At 45.3% G+C, this 17,957-nt stretch overlaps 1 protein-coding gene across 1 annotated transcript in view; it reads left to right on the top strand.

The window, feature by feature from the left end:
* The window catches only part of BCAS1 (brain enriched myelin associated protein 1), a 112,275-nt gene extending 97,324 nt beyond the window's left edge, over positions 1 to 14,951 (top strand). Inside the window, exons 12-14 of the mRNA XM_036070840.2 lie at positions 4,107 to 4,172; positions 9,359 to 9,622; positions 13,791 to 14,951. Of these exons, the coding sequence (XP_035926733.2) occupies positions 4,107 to 4,172; positions 9,359 to 9,622; positions 13,791 to 13,865 (405 nt within the window). The 3' untranslated portion in view covers positions 13,866 to 14,951. The remainder of the gene's footprint in view (positions 1 to 4,106; positions 4,173 to 9,358; positions 9,623 to 13,790) is intronic.
* The last annotated feature ends 3,006 nt before the right edge of the window (positions 14,952 to 17,957 follow it).

Here is a 17,957-nt window from a genome sequence, read left to right as displayed (position 1 = left end):
ATGTATCATGTGCCAGTGGCCTGGCCAGCACCATCCTAGCACAGTGCATGCCTTAGCTCATTTATTAGCCTAAACACTCCATGCAACACATTCCCGTCCCACCGTGCAGAGAAGGGCGTGTAGACTCAGTGTGTTTAAGTGATTCGGTCAGGGTCACAGAGCTGGAAAATGGCAGCACCAGAACTCAGACTCAGGTGTTTGTTGCTTCTAAAGCTCATCCCCTGTACTTAGATGTGTTTGTGACTTTCTGTGCTCCTGGCAGCTGATTTTCTTTGAGAGTACATGGAGAAAGGACAGCCACAGCTCCATTTTTGTGATTCTCCTCATAGTGTTTTCTGCGCTCATCTGAAATCACCTGAAATTACAACAAGGCAAGAGAGAGGAGAATTAATACCTGACTTACATAAAGCTCGGATGTACGTTTTCTGAATATGTTTGTCACTAAACTGAGATTTGCCTTGGTTGTGTAATTTTGTCTGATTGTCCAGTTCTGTTTGAAGTGGGCATCTTGGTGAAACACGAAGGTTGGACTCATGGCCTTTGTTGATTCTGGAAATTTCTAGCAGGTCCAGTTCCTTGGATTTGTGTAACAATGAGGCTGACCTAGTAAACAATCCCGCACAATAAATTAAAATATCTTCCCAATTCTTCTTTTAAATCTCAACTTCGGTTGAATTAGATCTCCACCAAAAATACACTCGCACACCTTTCAAAGAAATGCGAACTGCCCACCAAACATTTCCGCTAGAACTTTGAATATCTAAGTGATACACGTTGGAGAGGGTTCAAATGCTCCTCAGAGTATCAAGCTATTAGAATACATGACACAATGAAAGAAATAAAAATGACTTTATTAATAGGCAAAGCTTGGATGTCACAACCAGATTCCATCCCAACACTGCGGGCTGGATGCCCTGAGATGCTTCACCTTTGGCTCTCACGAATAAAAATAAACCCCTGGAAGAAAGTTGATCAGTAATGAACTAGAAAAGCTCTGAAATTGCTTGGTAGTCTTCGAACTGTTCTTTAAAGTATTAGGTAGTCCCTGAAAAAAATTTGGGTTCTTTAAATGGTAACTCTATTTTTGACAGCTGGAGAAAATGAGCTTCTGTGGTTATTGTCCTTTGAATACAGAGCCCAACATGAACTATTTGACTTGGTCTCTAAAAGAGGACTCAGCAAAGAAAAAAGAATGATAGAAAACAAAGAGAGGAAGGGACTTAGGTACTAGGGACTTATTAAGACCCTTAGTCTAAACTCAGCACGCAGTCACCTTGGCATATATACAGCTTTTTATGCCTCAAAATGAATAACAGAGGAAAATCATAGAAAAGCTTGAGATAGTCTCTTTTTTAAAGAAGAAGAAGTTGAACTTCTTTGCAATGATCTCCCTAACAGCCGGAGGGGCTGTTTTCCGGATGCTAACCTAGGTCCACTGCTGCCGAGAAAGACTTTTGATTCAACCCAAATTCTCCTCCAAGGGCTAGCAAAGACAGGGAGGGGAAGAAAGCAGATTTAAACCTTAAACTGGCAGAGGACCTAACAGATATCAAATTGAAACCACTAGAGGGAAGTTAAAAAATCTCTCTCTCTTGGGCAGGAAGGTGGCACCAGGGGCCGTGCCTGCCTCCTGATCTCCACTGACGTTTTGCTTAAAAAGCCATTTTGTTTGTTTGGCTGGTTTTGCCATTCAGCATTCCCCAAAGGCCAGCTAATGAGGATGCGACGCCATATTCTAAAGGACACTAGGGAATGTGTTTGGGTAGGAAGGGCTCTTAATGACAGCCTGAATTCTGGAGGCCAGTGAAATCCCAATATGGCAAAACCTTTGAATGCAATGAGGAGGCTGACAGAGCTGGTTACAGGGAGAGAAATGATAGCCGAGAGAGTCCACTTCTTTTTCTAAATGTTCTCAAGCAAGACTGGCCCTTGTAGAACAATGCAGAAGACCCAGAGGAAGACAAAACCACTTTCCATCCAAATGGATCTAAAGTATATGTAGAGGACAAACAGATCCTTATTTGCCTCTGGGCTGAACACCTTGGTGAAACCCATGACAGTGATGTCCCTAAGAAAAGCACATGGAACTTCCAGACACCAGGGGTTCGGGCTGAAGAAAGATTTCTTCCATTCCTAACCAATCAAGAAGCATGTATCAAGGTTCTACCTTATGACAAGCTCTGTAAAGGTTGTTTCTGAGGCAGGACAAGACCTAGAAATTGCCATACTGTGTTAAACCATTGACAGTCCTAGTCAAGACTTCTGAATCTTAGTGGCACCAAGTAGTATTTAAAGACGAGCGTGGTTGACCTCTGAGGATGGGCATGCTCCTCCCTATTTGAGATTTATCAACCTCCATCTTATCCAAGCCCTTATTATCTTTCCTAATTAGGGGGCTTCATAGTAGATGTTTAATAAAAAATGTGTTCATTGAATGGTGGCTCCTACCTTGGAGGGACAGTACCGAGAGGTGGTTAAGAGTATGGGATACGGAGTCATTGCCTGGTGTCAAATCCTTGCTCCCTAACCTGCTAGTTCCGTGACCCATGCTGGTTTCTCTGAGCTTACATTTTCTTGCCTGTAAAATGAGGCAAATAAAATGATTCCTCCATCTTAAGGTTCCGCATGATAAATAAATGAACTAGTGAGGGTTATTATCTCATTTGGCACACTGCTTGACCTTTAGTAAGCACTCCACTAAGGGTTAGATTTCATGAATAATAATTTTCATTATCTTTACTAATATGAGCACCATACCTCAGGTTAAGAGACATATAATATTTTTTTTAATTTTTTATTGTTATGTTAATCCCCATACATTACATCATTAGTTTTAGATGTGGTGTTCCATGATTCATTGTTTGTGCATAACACCCAGTGCTCCATGCAGAACGTGCCCTCCCCAATACCCATCACCAGGCTAACCCATCCTCCCACCCCCCTCCCTCTAGAACCCTCAGTTTGTTTCTCAGAGTCCATCGTCTAAGAGACATATAATATTAATCAGTCAAAAAGTTATTTGAGTGCCTTTGATGTTCTTACCTGTTCTCGATGCAGGTGCTACAGTTTCTTGCCATCTGCTGACAGAACAGCTAAGATCATAACAGTGGGAGCTGAAGTCTTCCTGTTTGCCCCACATTGCTTACCCCCATTTCCTACACTCCCCTCCTCCAGCAGAGGAGGAGGAGACGATAAGCAATGACCAAATATGTGGGAATTAAACCCCAGGCAACATCGTTGATAAGAACTAGGCAGTTCATTACCAGATTTCTTAGGTACGTTATCAAGCGTCAGGCACAGAGCATTACTGAATCCACAGCTGAGACCGCAGGCCCCGGTATTGGTCTGCATTTGTCTATGCCAGTTAGCTTTAAAAAGTGATGCTCAAACTCAAGTATGCTTCAGAATCACCCGGAGGGCTTGTTGCTCATCCCCCCACCCAACCCCGAGAGTTTCTGACTCAGTAGATCTGGCGTGGTTCTCAAGAATTGGTATTTCTAACAAACTCCAAAGTGATGCTGAGGCTGTGGCCCTGGGATCGCGGTTTGAGAACCCTTCACTGAGCGTGTGCTTTAAGGAGCCAAAGCTGTGAATTCAACCCATTCAACCCATCCAGCCCTATCACTGATGCCACAGGCCACAGCAGTTACGAAAAATGGGAAGTAGGATATTCAACAAACCCCACCTCTCTGCGAGGGAAAAAAAAAAAATACAAGGAAACATCCACCACCTAAATGTTACCAATAGAAGGCTACCAACGGTTTAGTCGTTCATTCATTCAACATGACCCACCACCTCTTGGTTCCAACATCAGCATTTTGGTCATCATTTCTTTATCCCAGAATTACCTAATTCCAGGGTTTAAGACTTCCATTGTTGTTGTTATTTGGGGAAAACCAACACTTGAATATAATCGGACTGTGGTTACAAGCCACATGGAAATTGCGTATCTCATGAGTAGTACATTTCTAGCTGGTCTTCCATTTGTCTTGACCCCAAATCTCAATCATGAATGAATGAGGTCATCCATTTCAGAACTCCCCTTGCACTCCCCTTGTTGCTGTGCTCATGTTAGCTGAAAGGCCATTGTCTGTTTGTTATTTTAGTCAGTGAAAGGGGATGGAGGGATCACCCACTCAGAAGAAATAAATGGGAAAGACTCCAGCTATCAAGTAAGTGACACGTCAACTCTGTTTGGTGGTGGGTTTAGCTTGCATGTTCTCACTTCTTTCCAGCCTAGTTGCCAATGCAATTCTCAGCCACAGACAACTCATCTACCATCTCTAGATTAAGCACCTGCTGTATGCCAGGCACTATCTTGGGCTCTGCGGAGACATGCATGAACAAGCTAGAGTTTCTCAGCTATTTCATTTAACACATGCTTTTCTGTCTTCTCCACATGGCAAATCCCTTCCTGTCCTTCAAGTCTTGGCCTAAATGTCACCTCCTCAAGGAGATGTTCTATTTCTGCCCATCATCATTGCATCTTGTTCTTTCACTTCATGGAATTTATCACACATTGTAATGAGTCATTTGTCTATTAGTTATGTCTCCTCTACCTGTTCCTTTCCGTGTCTGGAGCATCCGTGGAGCGAGGGAGGAGCCTCTTTTATTTTTCTATCACACTGCATAGCGCCTGGCGTAGAGCAGGAGCTCTTTCTTGAAAAAAAAGTAGGTGAAAGACATGGGATCATGTGGGGTTTTTTTCCATTATTTTCTCCATTCTAAAGAAACATAGCTATGACATTTTTATAACTACACGTTTCCTTTTTTTAAAATGGGATCATCTCATGCTCAACACCCTGTTTTATAACTGTACTCTTTCTTAACTTAGAAATACACCTTCACAAAAATGTCCTCAAATATTCTTCTACTAATGTTTGCAATACAGAGAACTGGTTAAGAGCATGAGTTGCAGGCTCAAGACTGCCTACGTTCGAACCCTGGCTCTGCTACTTTTTAGCTGTGTGACTGAAAACAGCTTACCAAATCTCTCCGTGCCTCAGTTTCCTCCTCTCTACAATGGAGCTGGGAAAGGACTGCCTCGTGGCATTGTCATGCTTAGATGAGTCAACACACGTAAGGTCCCTGGAACAGTCCTAGTACCGGGGACTCAATAAATGTTAGTCGCTACGTGAAGCCGCATGGGCTGCCATACAAACTACCATAGACTCAGTGGTTTGACAACAGAAATTTATCTTCTCACAGTTTTGGAGGCTGGAAAATCCAAGGTCAGGATGCTGGCATGGTTCTTGGTGAGGAGAACTCTCTTCCTGCTTTCCAACAGTTGTTTTCTGCTGTGTCCTCACATGGCAGCTCTCACAAGGACACTAATCCTATTGGATGAGGGCCCCATCCTTATGACCTCAATTAACCTTAATCATTTCTTACTCCAAATACTTTGACACTGGGGGTTAGGGCTTCAACATATGAAGGCATACTAGTTGCTATTATTTTGTTACTATTACTATTATGCCACCGATAGGAAATTACCACCCTAGTGTATTGTTCATATCACACACACACAAATGGACAGCAATGACTATAAATAATTTATGACATTTCTATTTCCATAATAATTGGATTAGCCCATATATTTCAACAGGGAATATATTGCTTTTTGCTACACTCAAATTATTTTTGTTTTTCTTTTTCAACTTATGACTATACCTGGCCCCAAACTCATTCTCTAGACCACTTCAGAACCAAAAATCCTGAAGTTAACTACCTTGGAAATATGATAAATTTACTTTATTCAATATGAAACATTTAGATATAATTGTACATTTTGTCTAGGATCTTGATGTGAAACAGTGATGCCAATCATCTTAGCAATTCTAAAATGTAAGTGAAGTCAGTGAAAATCAGAGTGAGCTAGAAACCTCATTCTATTTACACTCACCTAGGAGTGTTCTGAGAATCCATTAGAGGGCCCTGGATCCAGACTTGAGGAGACAGATGTGTAATCTTGGAGAGATGATAAGTGCTTAGTTGAATTTTGGGGGTGGGGAGAGACATTCTCTGTTCCTTTCCAATTTGCCCTCTCAGGGTTATAAAAGTCTTGATTGATGATTCCAGAAGAAGAAGCCTCAGGCACCTCCTGGTCTAGGTATGCTTCCAAGGTCTGAATCAAATGGGATGTTTCCATGACCTTGTCCTCCAACTTCCTGCCAGCATCACTGGGTTCCAGGGGAGGATACACTCCAATGATTTGGATGAGAATAATTTCTGTTATAAATTCTGAGAGAGTCAAATCCCAAGCAAAGATTTTAAATCATCTACATTTAATGACAGCAATCATCACACAGTTTTAGATTCTTAGCTTACTCTGAATATAAGGAACCAGCCATCTGTTATTTTCAGAAGTTAGTTTCTAAGCCATTAAGAAGAACATTTAAGCCTAATAGCATGGCGTAACCCTGTGGTAAATGGACCTGATCCATTGAAAGCTCCCCTCCTGAAAAAAAAAAAAAAAAAAAATCAATGTCCTGTGAAAGCTATTGATGTGTGGGCACTTCTCACTCCCCACCTCACAGTGATTTGCTGAGGGAAATAGTGTAGAAACATCTGGAAGGCGAGTTGCTGGCCATTCATTCAACCCATGTTGGTGGAGACTTACTATGTGTCAGATGAGGTGCTGGGAATAAAGCCATGGAAGACAGAAGAGTTTTGTTCTCTGGAGCTCCCCTTCCAGCAGAGAGAGGCAGGCGGAACGTTCTCAAGTGAGCCAAGAAATCCCCAAGATTAAGGCAAACATAAAGAAAACACAGCAGTGTTTTGTCAGAGAGGGGTCGGGCTTCTTTAGACCGTCTAAACAGGAACTGCGTCTCCAAGGAGGCGACATCTGAGCTGAGACTTGACAGCAAAGAAGCAGCAATCCTGTCAAACCCTACAAACATACTGAGCAGAAGTTACAGCGAACGTGAAGTCCCTTTTTTTGAGAATAAGCTTGTTTGAGGAAGAAGAGAAGACCATGTGTCTAGAGCAGAAGGAACAGAGGGGAGAGGAATAAGAGACAAGGTTGGAGAGGCACAGGGACACTCGATTTAACAAGTATTTCCTGAGTCCTTGGTCTGTACCTGGCTCTCAGAGCCACACAGAAAGAATCTCTCAGAAAGAATCTCTGCAGGCAATGTTGGGTCAGGCTGCCCGACTCTCCCCAGTTTGCCTGGGACTTTGTGGTTTTAAAATTAAGTTGCATGTCCTGGAACCCCCTCTCTCCCAGACCAAACAAGAAGACCGGTCCCTTGATGTTTGGCCTTCTCCATGGCCAGACACCATGTGGTACAGGCTTTAATCCTCAGACCACCATGAGGTATGATGGGCATCTTTTGTTGCTCCCACACAGATGAGGAAGCCGAGAGAGCCAATGATTTCTTCCAGGTCATACAGCAAGGATGTGATGGAACCAGGACCACGCCCTGTTCTTTTGACTCCAAACACGAAGCCCTTAGCCAATAACTGGATCTTACCATCTTCTATGCAACAAAAACAGTCACCAGGGTGTTCAAATGGTCTGTGGTCTTTCTGAAGAGCCTCGTGGTGGGAGTTTCTGTCTCACTGTACCGGGGTATCTGCTCTCGGCTCTCTGTTGCATTTGGGCATCTATAACTTACTTCGCATTTGCTACAACTTCGGCAGCCGGGGTCCGACGGAAATAATCAGAGTGGGTGGTGGCAGGAGAGCTTCTTGGAATGACTCAATGTTGGATGTTTCCTTTCTCCAAGGAATTCTGCCCTCGGGAGGCTTTTGGGACCGGGGCATCTTCTGTCTTCTTGCTTATTTCTAAGGGGTATATTGATACTGATGAGAAATGACAGTTCTCTGCTTATCGCTTTCTCCATCAAACTGCAACTTTGTCCAAGAACTTTTTCACTCGGGAACAATCTATCACTTTTACAAATCAGAAGTTGTAAACATATATTCAGCGGGTCAAATGTGGCCCACGGGTCAAATGTGGCCCACGGGGTTGCTGGTGTTGTGGCTGTTTTCAAGTTTCTATGCGAAAAATAGAAGACTTGACAGCACTGGGACTGCAATCCTACATAGTATCTTGGTTGGGTCTGAGCAGCTGTTACCCCTTTGGACAGGGCCTGTGACAATTCACCACAATCCTCCCCGCCGCTCCAATTTTCTCCCCAACATCAAAGCCAGCATTGCTTGAACTGGTGTTTTTCTTACACTAGAGAAGTATTTCTTACATTGCTCTCCCAACTGGGGAAATAAGGTCTCTATGTGATTATTCTTACCCCTGCCCTCCGTCATGTTTTTATTTCATCTGTCTGGCCCCTATAGTAATTTCAGTTCAAGTAAGTTATGGAGAAAAGGCTTTTGCTTTACAGATATTTTGTTATCTGTAATTTACCTAGCATTTTCTAGAATTTTGGATTTTACAGCTTCATCCTTCCAAACTGTAGGAACCAAGTAGGATTGCAAAAATTTCTCTTCAGCATGAAAGATGTACATTCAAAATTTAAAACACTTATCTTCTCTCACCACTGTTTTATAAACAAAAGAACAGTTTCACACCAGAAACTAAGATAGACATAACCATGAAAAAAGGAATAGGCATCCCAAGAAAAGAGTCACATGTGGTTTTAAGTGGGAGAAACCCTCTCAGAGCTGGCTTAAGCACAGAAGGGTTTCAGGAACAGCTAGATCCAGGGGCATATGTGAGCTTGTCAGCACCTGGGTTCTTTCTCCCTCTCTCTTTCTTCATCTCTCAGCTCTGCTTTTCTCTCTATTGGCTTCCTTTTCAAGCAGATTTTTCCTGGAAATGTCACTGGCTCTGGAAGCTCCAGGCTTTTATCTTCACAGTTTGGAATCCAATGGAGAGTAGACAGACCTCTCTCTTGGTTGATTTAGCAAGGTTCTGTGATTGGCTCAGTTTTTATCTGCATTCAGCCATCCTGAACCAATCACAGCAGCCGGATCACGTGCATGGCTCTGACTGACCAGGCCTGAGTCCTGTGCCTTTGTCCAGGGGCAGAATTAATTTGTCTGAACCACGGTGAATAAAGGAGAGAAAAGGGTAGTTCTCCAAGGAGAATAAAGGAGAGAAAAGGGTAGTTCTCCAAGGAAAACCCAAGTTCTAGTCCCAGAAGGAGGAGAGAAGAATGCTTGCTGGGAAAGCATTAATAAATTTTTAGATAAACAAATAAATGTCTCCTACTGTGACCTTGAACCGTCATAAGTATTTGCACCTTTTTCTTATTTTTTTTTTCAATTTCACCCAGGACTCATGAACACGTAGACCCCATCCAACACTTGAACACCTCTGTTCTGACATACTTATTTCCCTGCTACTGAGCGTTGTCTTATAGCTCCTAAACATGAATTTTGTTTGAACTTGCTGTAGAAGTCAGACTCACCGGAGAAGGCGATCACATCCCCAGAGCCGGAGCCGGCGGGAGCAGACCAGAAGGGCAAAGAGAGCTCCTCCAAGGACAAGAAGGTGGCGGCTGAGGGGAACAAGCAGAAGAGCAACAAGCAGGAAGCCAAAGAACCGGTCCAGTGTGTGGAACCGGCCGCGGGGGAGGCGAACTCGCTGCAGAATGGGGACAAGTCCCAAAAGAGACAGGAGAAGCGGCGACAGTCCCTCGGGGGCTTCTTTAAGGGCCTGGTAGGTGGATCGTTCATCACCTCTTTCTAGGCTCTTGGGCCAGGAGTGTGGTTCACGCCTTCAAGGTGGGACTGGCCTGGACCTCTGTCACAGAAATATTGCTGGAGGACTTGCTGTATGCCAGGCGCTGTGCTGGGCTCGGAGAGCAGGCTGGACAGATGCTTCACTGTTCGGCCGGACACTCCGGTGCCGATGGCTGGGGGCAGGGATACTGAGCAGGTGAAGAGCAGGGAGGCAGAAGGCAGGCACGGGGGAGCCTGAGTGTGAGGATGTGATACCCCCCCCCCCGGGGGGTTGAAAGGGGTGTCAGGGAAGGCTTCTCGGAGAAGACGACCTCTAAGGTGGGGCCTCAGATTAGCCTGTGGAGGAGGAAGCAAGGGGAGGCCTGAAGAACCAGTGTGTTCCAGGCAATGGAGAGACAGCAGAGAAGTGAAATTCAGTCTTGCCGGAAGAAGGCATAGGAGGACAGAGGCAAGGTGGCAGGAACAGGTGGTGATGAGGAGCATCAGGATTCACCTGTGGCCAAAGGGAGCCTTGAAATGTTTAAATCAGGAAACTGCTCTGAACCTGACCTTGGGTGGTGGGTATACGGAGGTGACTAAAAATCAGCTCCTTCCTTCCAGAGAGGCCTAGTCCAGGGTGAGCGGAGGCCAGACATTCTGTAATTAATTAACCTCTGGGTTATTTTGTGTGTGTCTGTTTGGTTCTTCTCTGTCTCCTCCCCTAGACTGGAGGGCAGTGACCACACTGTCATGGGCAGATGTGCTGTCCTCCCCAGCACGGTGGCGAGAGCATAGTAGACACCCAAGAAGGGTTTGTTGAATGAATGAAGGAATGGATGGAGAAAATATGGCACTAGTAAATGTTTTCTTATATTTGGGATAATGTAAATCCTGGCAAATGAGGAGAGTCTGAAGGTCATTAATCAAAAGATAAGCAAGGTGGTCAAGCATCCACTAGGAGGAGAAACAGGTGAAGTCACACCTAGGACTCATGGGAATGTGGCTTGAGCCCATGGGGCAGGACAAGGAAATCACACTCACAGTAGCCATGGGGCTGGAGTTAACAGGGGTTAACCTTCAGGTTGTGATAGAGATGGAACAGATACCTGAAGCAAACTCCCCTAAAGTGATTGATCATTCCTGATTGTCCCAGTCGCTGAACATCTGTAGGTATTGGTGACCTCTGATCGATGGAGGTGGGGGAGTACGATGGTTCCCCTGGGCCCAAGTTTGGTCTCCAAATAGCATCTGTGGGAACCTGTTAGAAATGCAGACTCTCAGGCCCCATGTTTATTTTATGGATGAATGCCATCGTATTTCCCTCTGGCCAGTGTGTCTAGGTATGGGTACAGAACCTCAGCGTGAGATAGTGCTAGAAGTCATGGTTTGAGGCTGTTTGGAAATGGGAAGCCCTGGTACAGAGCCCCTCTCCTACTCCCAAGCCTCTGGTGTAAAGCCCTCTCCGGTTTTTAAGAGGTGATGAAGACTGGAGACCAACCATCAAAGCGGAGGGGAGAGGGGGGTGGGCTAAAAGACTGATCATGCTTTGAGTGGTTTTGCTAGAAAACTTGTCTCCATTCTCTGCTCCAGTTCCTTGGAGAGGAGTGTAAACCCTTATCACACTTTTCTAGACATTTCCAAACTGACTATGCATTTTTTTCTGCCCAAAGTTCTGGTTGAACCATTCCCTGCCAAGCCACAGTGCCCGGGGTGGTGTACCGCATGGGGAGGGTGCTGTTCTGGAAAGATTCTGAGCTCACGGGCCCAGTCAGTTCCTCACTTTCTTGGTGGTTTTTGGTTGTTTTCTGGGTTTTATTTTATTTATTTTATTTTTTGGTCAGAGGCTCATGGAGTGCTCTCTGCATATCTCCTTACACACAAAATCCCTGGATCTAACAGGATGGATCTCATCCGGTAGTTCTGAACCTGTGATTTTCTATGCAGGGGACATTTGGCAATGTCCAGAGACCATTTTGATGGTCACCACTGGGAATAGGTGCTATTGGGATGTTGTGGGTAGAGACCAGGGATGTTGCTAAATGTCCCACGGTGCACAGAAGAGCCATGGGGCTGGAGTTAACCTTCAGGTTGTGACAGAGATGCGGCAGGTACATGAAGCAAACTGCCCGAAACCAATTGATCATTCCTGATTGTCCCAGTCCCTGAATATCTGTGGGTATTGGTGACCTCTGATTGATGGAGGTGGGAGAGCCCAAGTGTCAGGGGGCTGGAGCTGAGAAGCCCAGAGATGGCCAAACAGCACGTAGGGCAGTTGGAAAGAACAGAGCAGAGGGGGTGCCTGGGTGGCTCAGTCGGTTATGTGGCTGCCTTCAGCTCAGGTCATGATCCCAGGGTCCTGGGATCGAGCCCCGCGTCAGGCTCCCTGCTCAGTGGAGAGTCTGCTTCTCCCTCTCCCTCTGCCTGCCTCTCTGCCTACTTGTGCGCTCTCTCTCTCTGTCAAATAAATAAATAAAATCCTTAAAAAAAAAAAAAGAACAGAGCAGTGCCCGGGAGCCCGTGCTGAGAAGTTAGACAGCTTCACTGGAGTGCTAGACCTACCACTTCCTAGGTTTGTGGCCTTGGGTTAGTCACTTAACCCCATCCGAGCCTCGAGTTTCCCCTGTGCAAAGCTGAGGTGATAATGACAGCAACATTCTAGGATTCCTGGGGAATCAAATGCATGTATGTCCTAAGGGGTCCAACACCTGACACGAAGCAGGAGTTCCATAGTGGATGCTATCATTTCCCCGGCAAATACACTGGACCTTGTATGTGGACCGGAACCTGACCTCCTGCAAAGGTGGGACATCAGCCCACATTGCTCTCACCTTAAACCCACCGTGGGACTCCTTTCCCTGCAATTCATTCTCCCTCTGTCCACATGCCGCCTCCCTCTCTCCTTGCCCAAAACCATCTGCCCCAGTCAGTTCCCAAATTCACTGCTTGCCGATCCCTGCTTGATCTTTGCCCTGCGGGTGAGATCCTCTCTGCTCTGCTCCTCCCTCCCCCCCAATCCTTCCTCATACTGCCTGGATTCTAACAGGGAGCAGCCTCCTTGGCATTTCATGCAGCATCTGAAAAGAACTGGAAGGAAGCCTTTAGAATTCATCAAGTGCCACTGTTTGCAAGCATTTGGTTTTTGAGCAGAGGGACTCGGTTGACAAAGGAAACGTCAGAACCTTCACGGGTGTATGTGCGTGTGCGTATGTGTGTATACACACATAAATGTGTCTATAGAAACATATCTATTTGATCAACATGGAGCTCTGATTGGAGGGGGAGTAGACCCCCTGCCCCCATCTTGCCCAAGAGCCATCCACTTGATGGCGCTCTCATCTCTCCCACTGTCGCGGGTCCCCGACGCCTTCATGTAGTGCTAGGATTCCGTGCAGGCCAATCTGCAGGTTTTACCGGGGAGCCAATGGAGATTGGAAAGAAGATAGAGCCTATTCTTTATTCTCCCAGAGTCCCCTACCTATCATTTTTGGCCCTCTCCACTGGGCACAGGCTGAACCGAGGCTGGGAACAATTAGCTCAGTTACTCCACCCAGGGCTTGGAAAGAGTGGACAGGACCCAGACTGGAGCCTGGAGAGCAGGTGATCTGAGGTCCAGATTCCAAGTCGGGGGGCCCGTGCAACGCTACATAAGCTGGTCCTGACTTATCTTAGAGCCTGTTTTCCCATCTGTAAAACTGGGTTAATCATCACTGCCCTCCTCACTGGGCTGGCGAGAGGACCAGATGAGGGTGGGTTTGGCTTGGCTGGTTGTATCCCATGAAGTGCAGGCCTGAGACAGCGGGCAGGACAAAGGTGACGTGAATGCCTCTGATCCCCAAAGTCCATGCCTCATGGGGCCAGAGGGGGGACTCACTTTACCTTGGAGCATCCCTCGGAGATAAGTTGTATCTTCCCCATTGGAAAGATGAAGAAACTGATTTTAAAGAGTGAAGTAATTCCTCCAAGTTGTCACAGAGCTAGAAAGTGAAAGAACTGGGCAATGCACTCCAACATCTGGCTGGAGACCATTCTTTTATCCACCACTCATGCAAAGGGTATATTTATTTGGCACGAGACCTGGCACGGAGTAAGTGCAAAGTAAATGGCAGTCATTGCTCTTGATATTTCAGACTTTCATTAGGGTGCAACTTCTTTATATTTTTCTCCAGGGACCAAAGCGGATGTTGGACGCCCAAGTGCAAACAGACCCTGTATCCATCGGACCAGTTGGCAAATCCAAGTAAACAAATCACTACAGTTCCCACCAAGTTATCCTGCCAGCAAGATGTCTTCTCCCTACTCCATTTCCTCCCCGAGCCCACTCCATGTACATAGTTTTCTTCTAATGGCCATCAAATGAAATTCTGCCTACAAATTAAGCCTGAGCTGTTGTATATCGAGGTGTATTATTTACGTCTCTGGTCCAATCTTTTCCGGTAAATAGCTGTCAAGATGGTTTAGCAGGTGAACCAGTCAGGTGGGAAGACTTGATGGTTGCCAGGCAGCGGGTAGAGGGCGTGGAGGAATGCATTCTGGGTAAGTTATGAAAAATGGCAGTGGCAAGTAAGTGGCAGAAGAAGAATGCCTGTTGGAAGGAAGAAAGCTTTGTAGGAAATACACGCTCATCCTCTAAACTCGAAGAGGAGAGACAAAAATCCATTTAAGTTCACATTTCGAGGAGGGATAGCATGGGCTCCGTGGGGGAGGTCACCAATTTCCTGGAAAGGAATGTGTGGGGAATGAAAAGGGAATGAAGAAGAGTTGCTTTTCAAATAGGGTCCTTGTAAGTTATTGATGAGAAGGGAAAAGATTGACCGCAGAGGGTTTGAAATGATTTGGGAAAACAATTGCTTTTTGAAGCTCAGTGACATTACAACTTCAAGACAAACAAACAAACAAAAAAAACCAAAAAACAGAACAAATAAATGAAGTTGCAAGTTTACTTTGCAACACAAGGGGGCACTGAGGTCTCCATTTTAATCCTGCATCCTGTAGCCCTAACAAAGATTTGGTCCCTGCAATCTTACATTATTAATGCTTCTCAGATGGCTGGGGGGCTGGCCTCATCTGTTCTGTCTGACGCTTATCTCAAGCCTGTCTGTAACTTCCTAATGTTCTCAGGATGTTTTCTGATAAAGCCCTCCCCATAACCCCAGTTAATAAAAATTTTTGGAAGATTATTCAAATACCCGAGGTTTTTTTAATACGTGTACAGAGGAGTAAATAGGACCATGAGTCTATTAAAATGTAATTCAAAGTAGCATATGATTGACTGATATCATGTATACTGTATTTTTCTTTTTCTGATTTAATAAAAAAAAATACATTTAAATCTAAAGCATCTTTTAATTTTCAACTTTTAAAGTAGGTCTCTTGTACTCTCTGAGACACCTTTATCCTCCACAGGATAAAATCAGTCTTCTTCCTCCATCTTGTCTTCCCTCCCAGATGCTCCTAGATTTCCTTGTATATGGGCACATGCACATACAAATGTGTGCACACATATATTTGCATATACACACATGCACTTATATAAAAGTACTGTCTTAGCCCGGCTGCCTAGAACAGAGCCTGAGACAGGGATTCAGGAACATGTGATATGTGGAAGGAGGCCTTCAGGGTGGAAAGAGGAAGTGAACAACAGGGCAGGGAGGGAGCTGAGCAAGGATTGGTCTCAGCTGGAGTTGAGTTTCATCCTGATCCCCTAGGGGGTGCTGGAGCATGAATTGCACCTTACAGTTGGTTCTACCTTGAGCCAAAGGGAGCCGGCCTTTGTACCCTTGTTGATGAGTCCCGGCCCACCCTGGGAGGTGGTGGGACAGGTAAGGTGCTCCCACTGAGCTGGGAAGTGGGAAGCTAGAGGATGTGTGCCTGGGCAATGTCCACTGTAGATATGCACATACGTATTTATACCCATACATATAAACATAGTTGACATGGAGAAATGTATGTAGACATTCATACTTATATATTACTTAAAAGAATAAATGCATGTATGCATTCATATTCATACACATACAGATAGAACGGCACATACACACTGGCTTGTAAAAATCCATCACACAACGATCTGAAGTAAACATTGAATATACTCTTCCGACAAGTCTGTGCGTTAGGCAAATAAAACCATGGCTTTGGCAAGAGAAAAAAATGGCATTTGGAAAATGTGTTCAGGAAAAAGATGCTATCTCCCAGATGTGGGGGGCCCGTTGCTGTGGGGGACTGCTAGCTCCCAGCTTGGATGGCCAAATGCTAGGTTTCAAATAACCATCAGAGGTCCTTTCCTTAGCTTCTTCAGACCTGCTGCTCAAACCTGGAGATCAGTGTCTATGGCTCACCCAGTTGAGAATGACCTCATGCCACTTCGAGTCTGAATGCTTAACTTGGCACAAATCAGGAAAAAGCCCTTTGGGGAAGCTTACTGGCAGGGTGACTTTCCTCCACCAACACCATCATGGAACATGGGCCGATTCAAGAAAACCAGGCAGCTGCTTATTCCTTTGTCCCCGAACACCAGGGGGGTCGCCTTGTGTGACCTTTGGTGAGCTCTGGGCCATCCTAGTCCATTGAGGAAGGTGACAGTTTCATTTGCAAGTTTCACCTCACTGGGCACAGGGGCTTTTGGCCCTGATGAGAAATGCCCCCGGGGCAGGACTGAGTCACTAAATGCAGAAGGAGCCCTCCCATCCCCCACCTCCCTAAGAAAAAAATATTTAAAAATCTTTTTCAATGACGTTTTTTTGCTGAGAACCTCTCTGCACAGCCAACACTTTCTGTAATGGTTTCGTATTGCCCTGGCCAAAAAAAGAGAGCAAGCTTTTAATGAAATTGCTTGGGGTTGTTGTTGTTGTTGTTGTTGTTGTTTTTAAAGGCAAGAAAACTTAAGCCAGAGCAGACTTAGACAATGACTTATCTGGGGGATTCGAAAGCTAGTTGTAGCCTCAGAACCGCGATCAAACCCCATCTTTGAGTTTTGAGGGTTTGTTTTTGTTTGTTTGATTTTGTTTCGTTTTTTAGCTGGGACCTCATTCCTGATGCCTTTACAGTCAATACCAAATTCCATGCCACCCGCTGAACTCCTGTAAAAAAAAAAAAAAAAAAAACGAAAAACAAATAAAAGAGCAGAAACTCCCCCAAGTGAGCTCTGGAAGGCTCTTGAGTCTCAAAAGCCTTGAGGGACTGAAGTTCCTCCAAATATGGAGCCCAGAAAGGCCACTTGGACGGCAAAGCTGTGTACAACATCGAAACACAAAACACGTCTTGCAGCTGAAAGGGCATTATGGCCTGTGGGAGGGGGCCTAGGGGCCTCGTTAAAAATTTACAAACTCATTTATTCATTTACTTTTTATTTTTAGGTGCACAGGGAAGTGTATCTTCTCCCGTGTCAAGAAGTGGCCCTTCCAAGAATTGAGCTTTTGAGCTGAACCGGCCGCCCCTGGGGGAAAAACAAAAACAAAAACGCAGCTTTCCAGTTCCAGCAGACGGTGACTTTTTGACTGATATCCATAAAAGAATTCATTCAAAAGCGCTCTTGTTCTCAGCAGCCCGTGAGGTCCCTCGTGAATTCATCATCTAGGGAAGGGGAGGCATACCTCCAGAAATGCCCAAAAGGGAGGGAAAAGAGAAAGAAAGTTAAGTTCTGTGGGTTTTGTTGCATCCTCCTGCTCTTTAAGCAAATTATCTGGGATTTACACACACACACACACACACACACACACACACACACACACACTTGAGCTGGAGCTGGACTGCCCTTATTTGCTTGCAAACGGTCCAGATGCAATGGGGCCCCATTAAATTAGACTCCAAGAGCCTGGAATCTGTGTCCTGCTGGCTCCTTCACACAGTGCCTGCCCCCGGAAGGGAGCTCATTTCCACATCTAGGGCCTGACAAATGTCATTTCTTATGTCAAACACTCCCACGTGGATCTTAAACCCTAAGTGGGAAAATCAGCTAGCCTTCCAGCTTTAAAGAAAACTTTGGAAAGGAAAATGATTTCAGTGATCAACTCACCCAAGTTGCAGACACAGGGCATGCGCTTTGCGGAATGGTAAGGAAGGTAAGGGTTGGTTTTAACCATCATCCCAATGTCCCTTTTGAAGCCTTCTTAAACAGCGGGTCGCACGGTGAGTAGAAATGAGGCTCCTCTGCAGTCTAGATCTTCCTCACTCCATCAGTGAACACACAGTGACCCTGGCCCACTGGAAATTACGGGCTCCATTAGGGAGAAAAGAAATTACTTACTGAGCAGCAAATTCTGTAAATTTGTAATTCAGATCTTAGGGCTGGCCTGAGAGCCGGTTGGGATCCAACCCTTTGCATAAATTGGTGTTCT

This window comes from Halichoerus grypus, chromosome 10 (genome assembly GCF_964656455.1).
Source record: "Halichoerus grypus chromosome 10, mHalGry1.hap1.1, whole genome shotgun sequence".
NCBI classification, from domain to species: domain Eukaryota; kingdom Metazoa; phylum Chordata; class Mammalia; order Carnivora; family Phocidae; genus Halichoerus; species Halichoerus grypus.
Note: the sequence above shows the minus strand (reverse complement) of the source record. Positions and strands in the feature narration are given on the sequence as shown.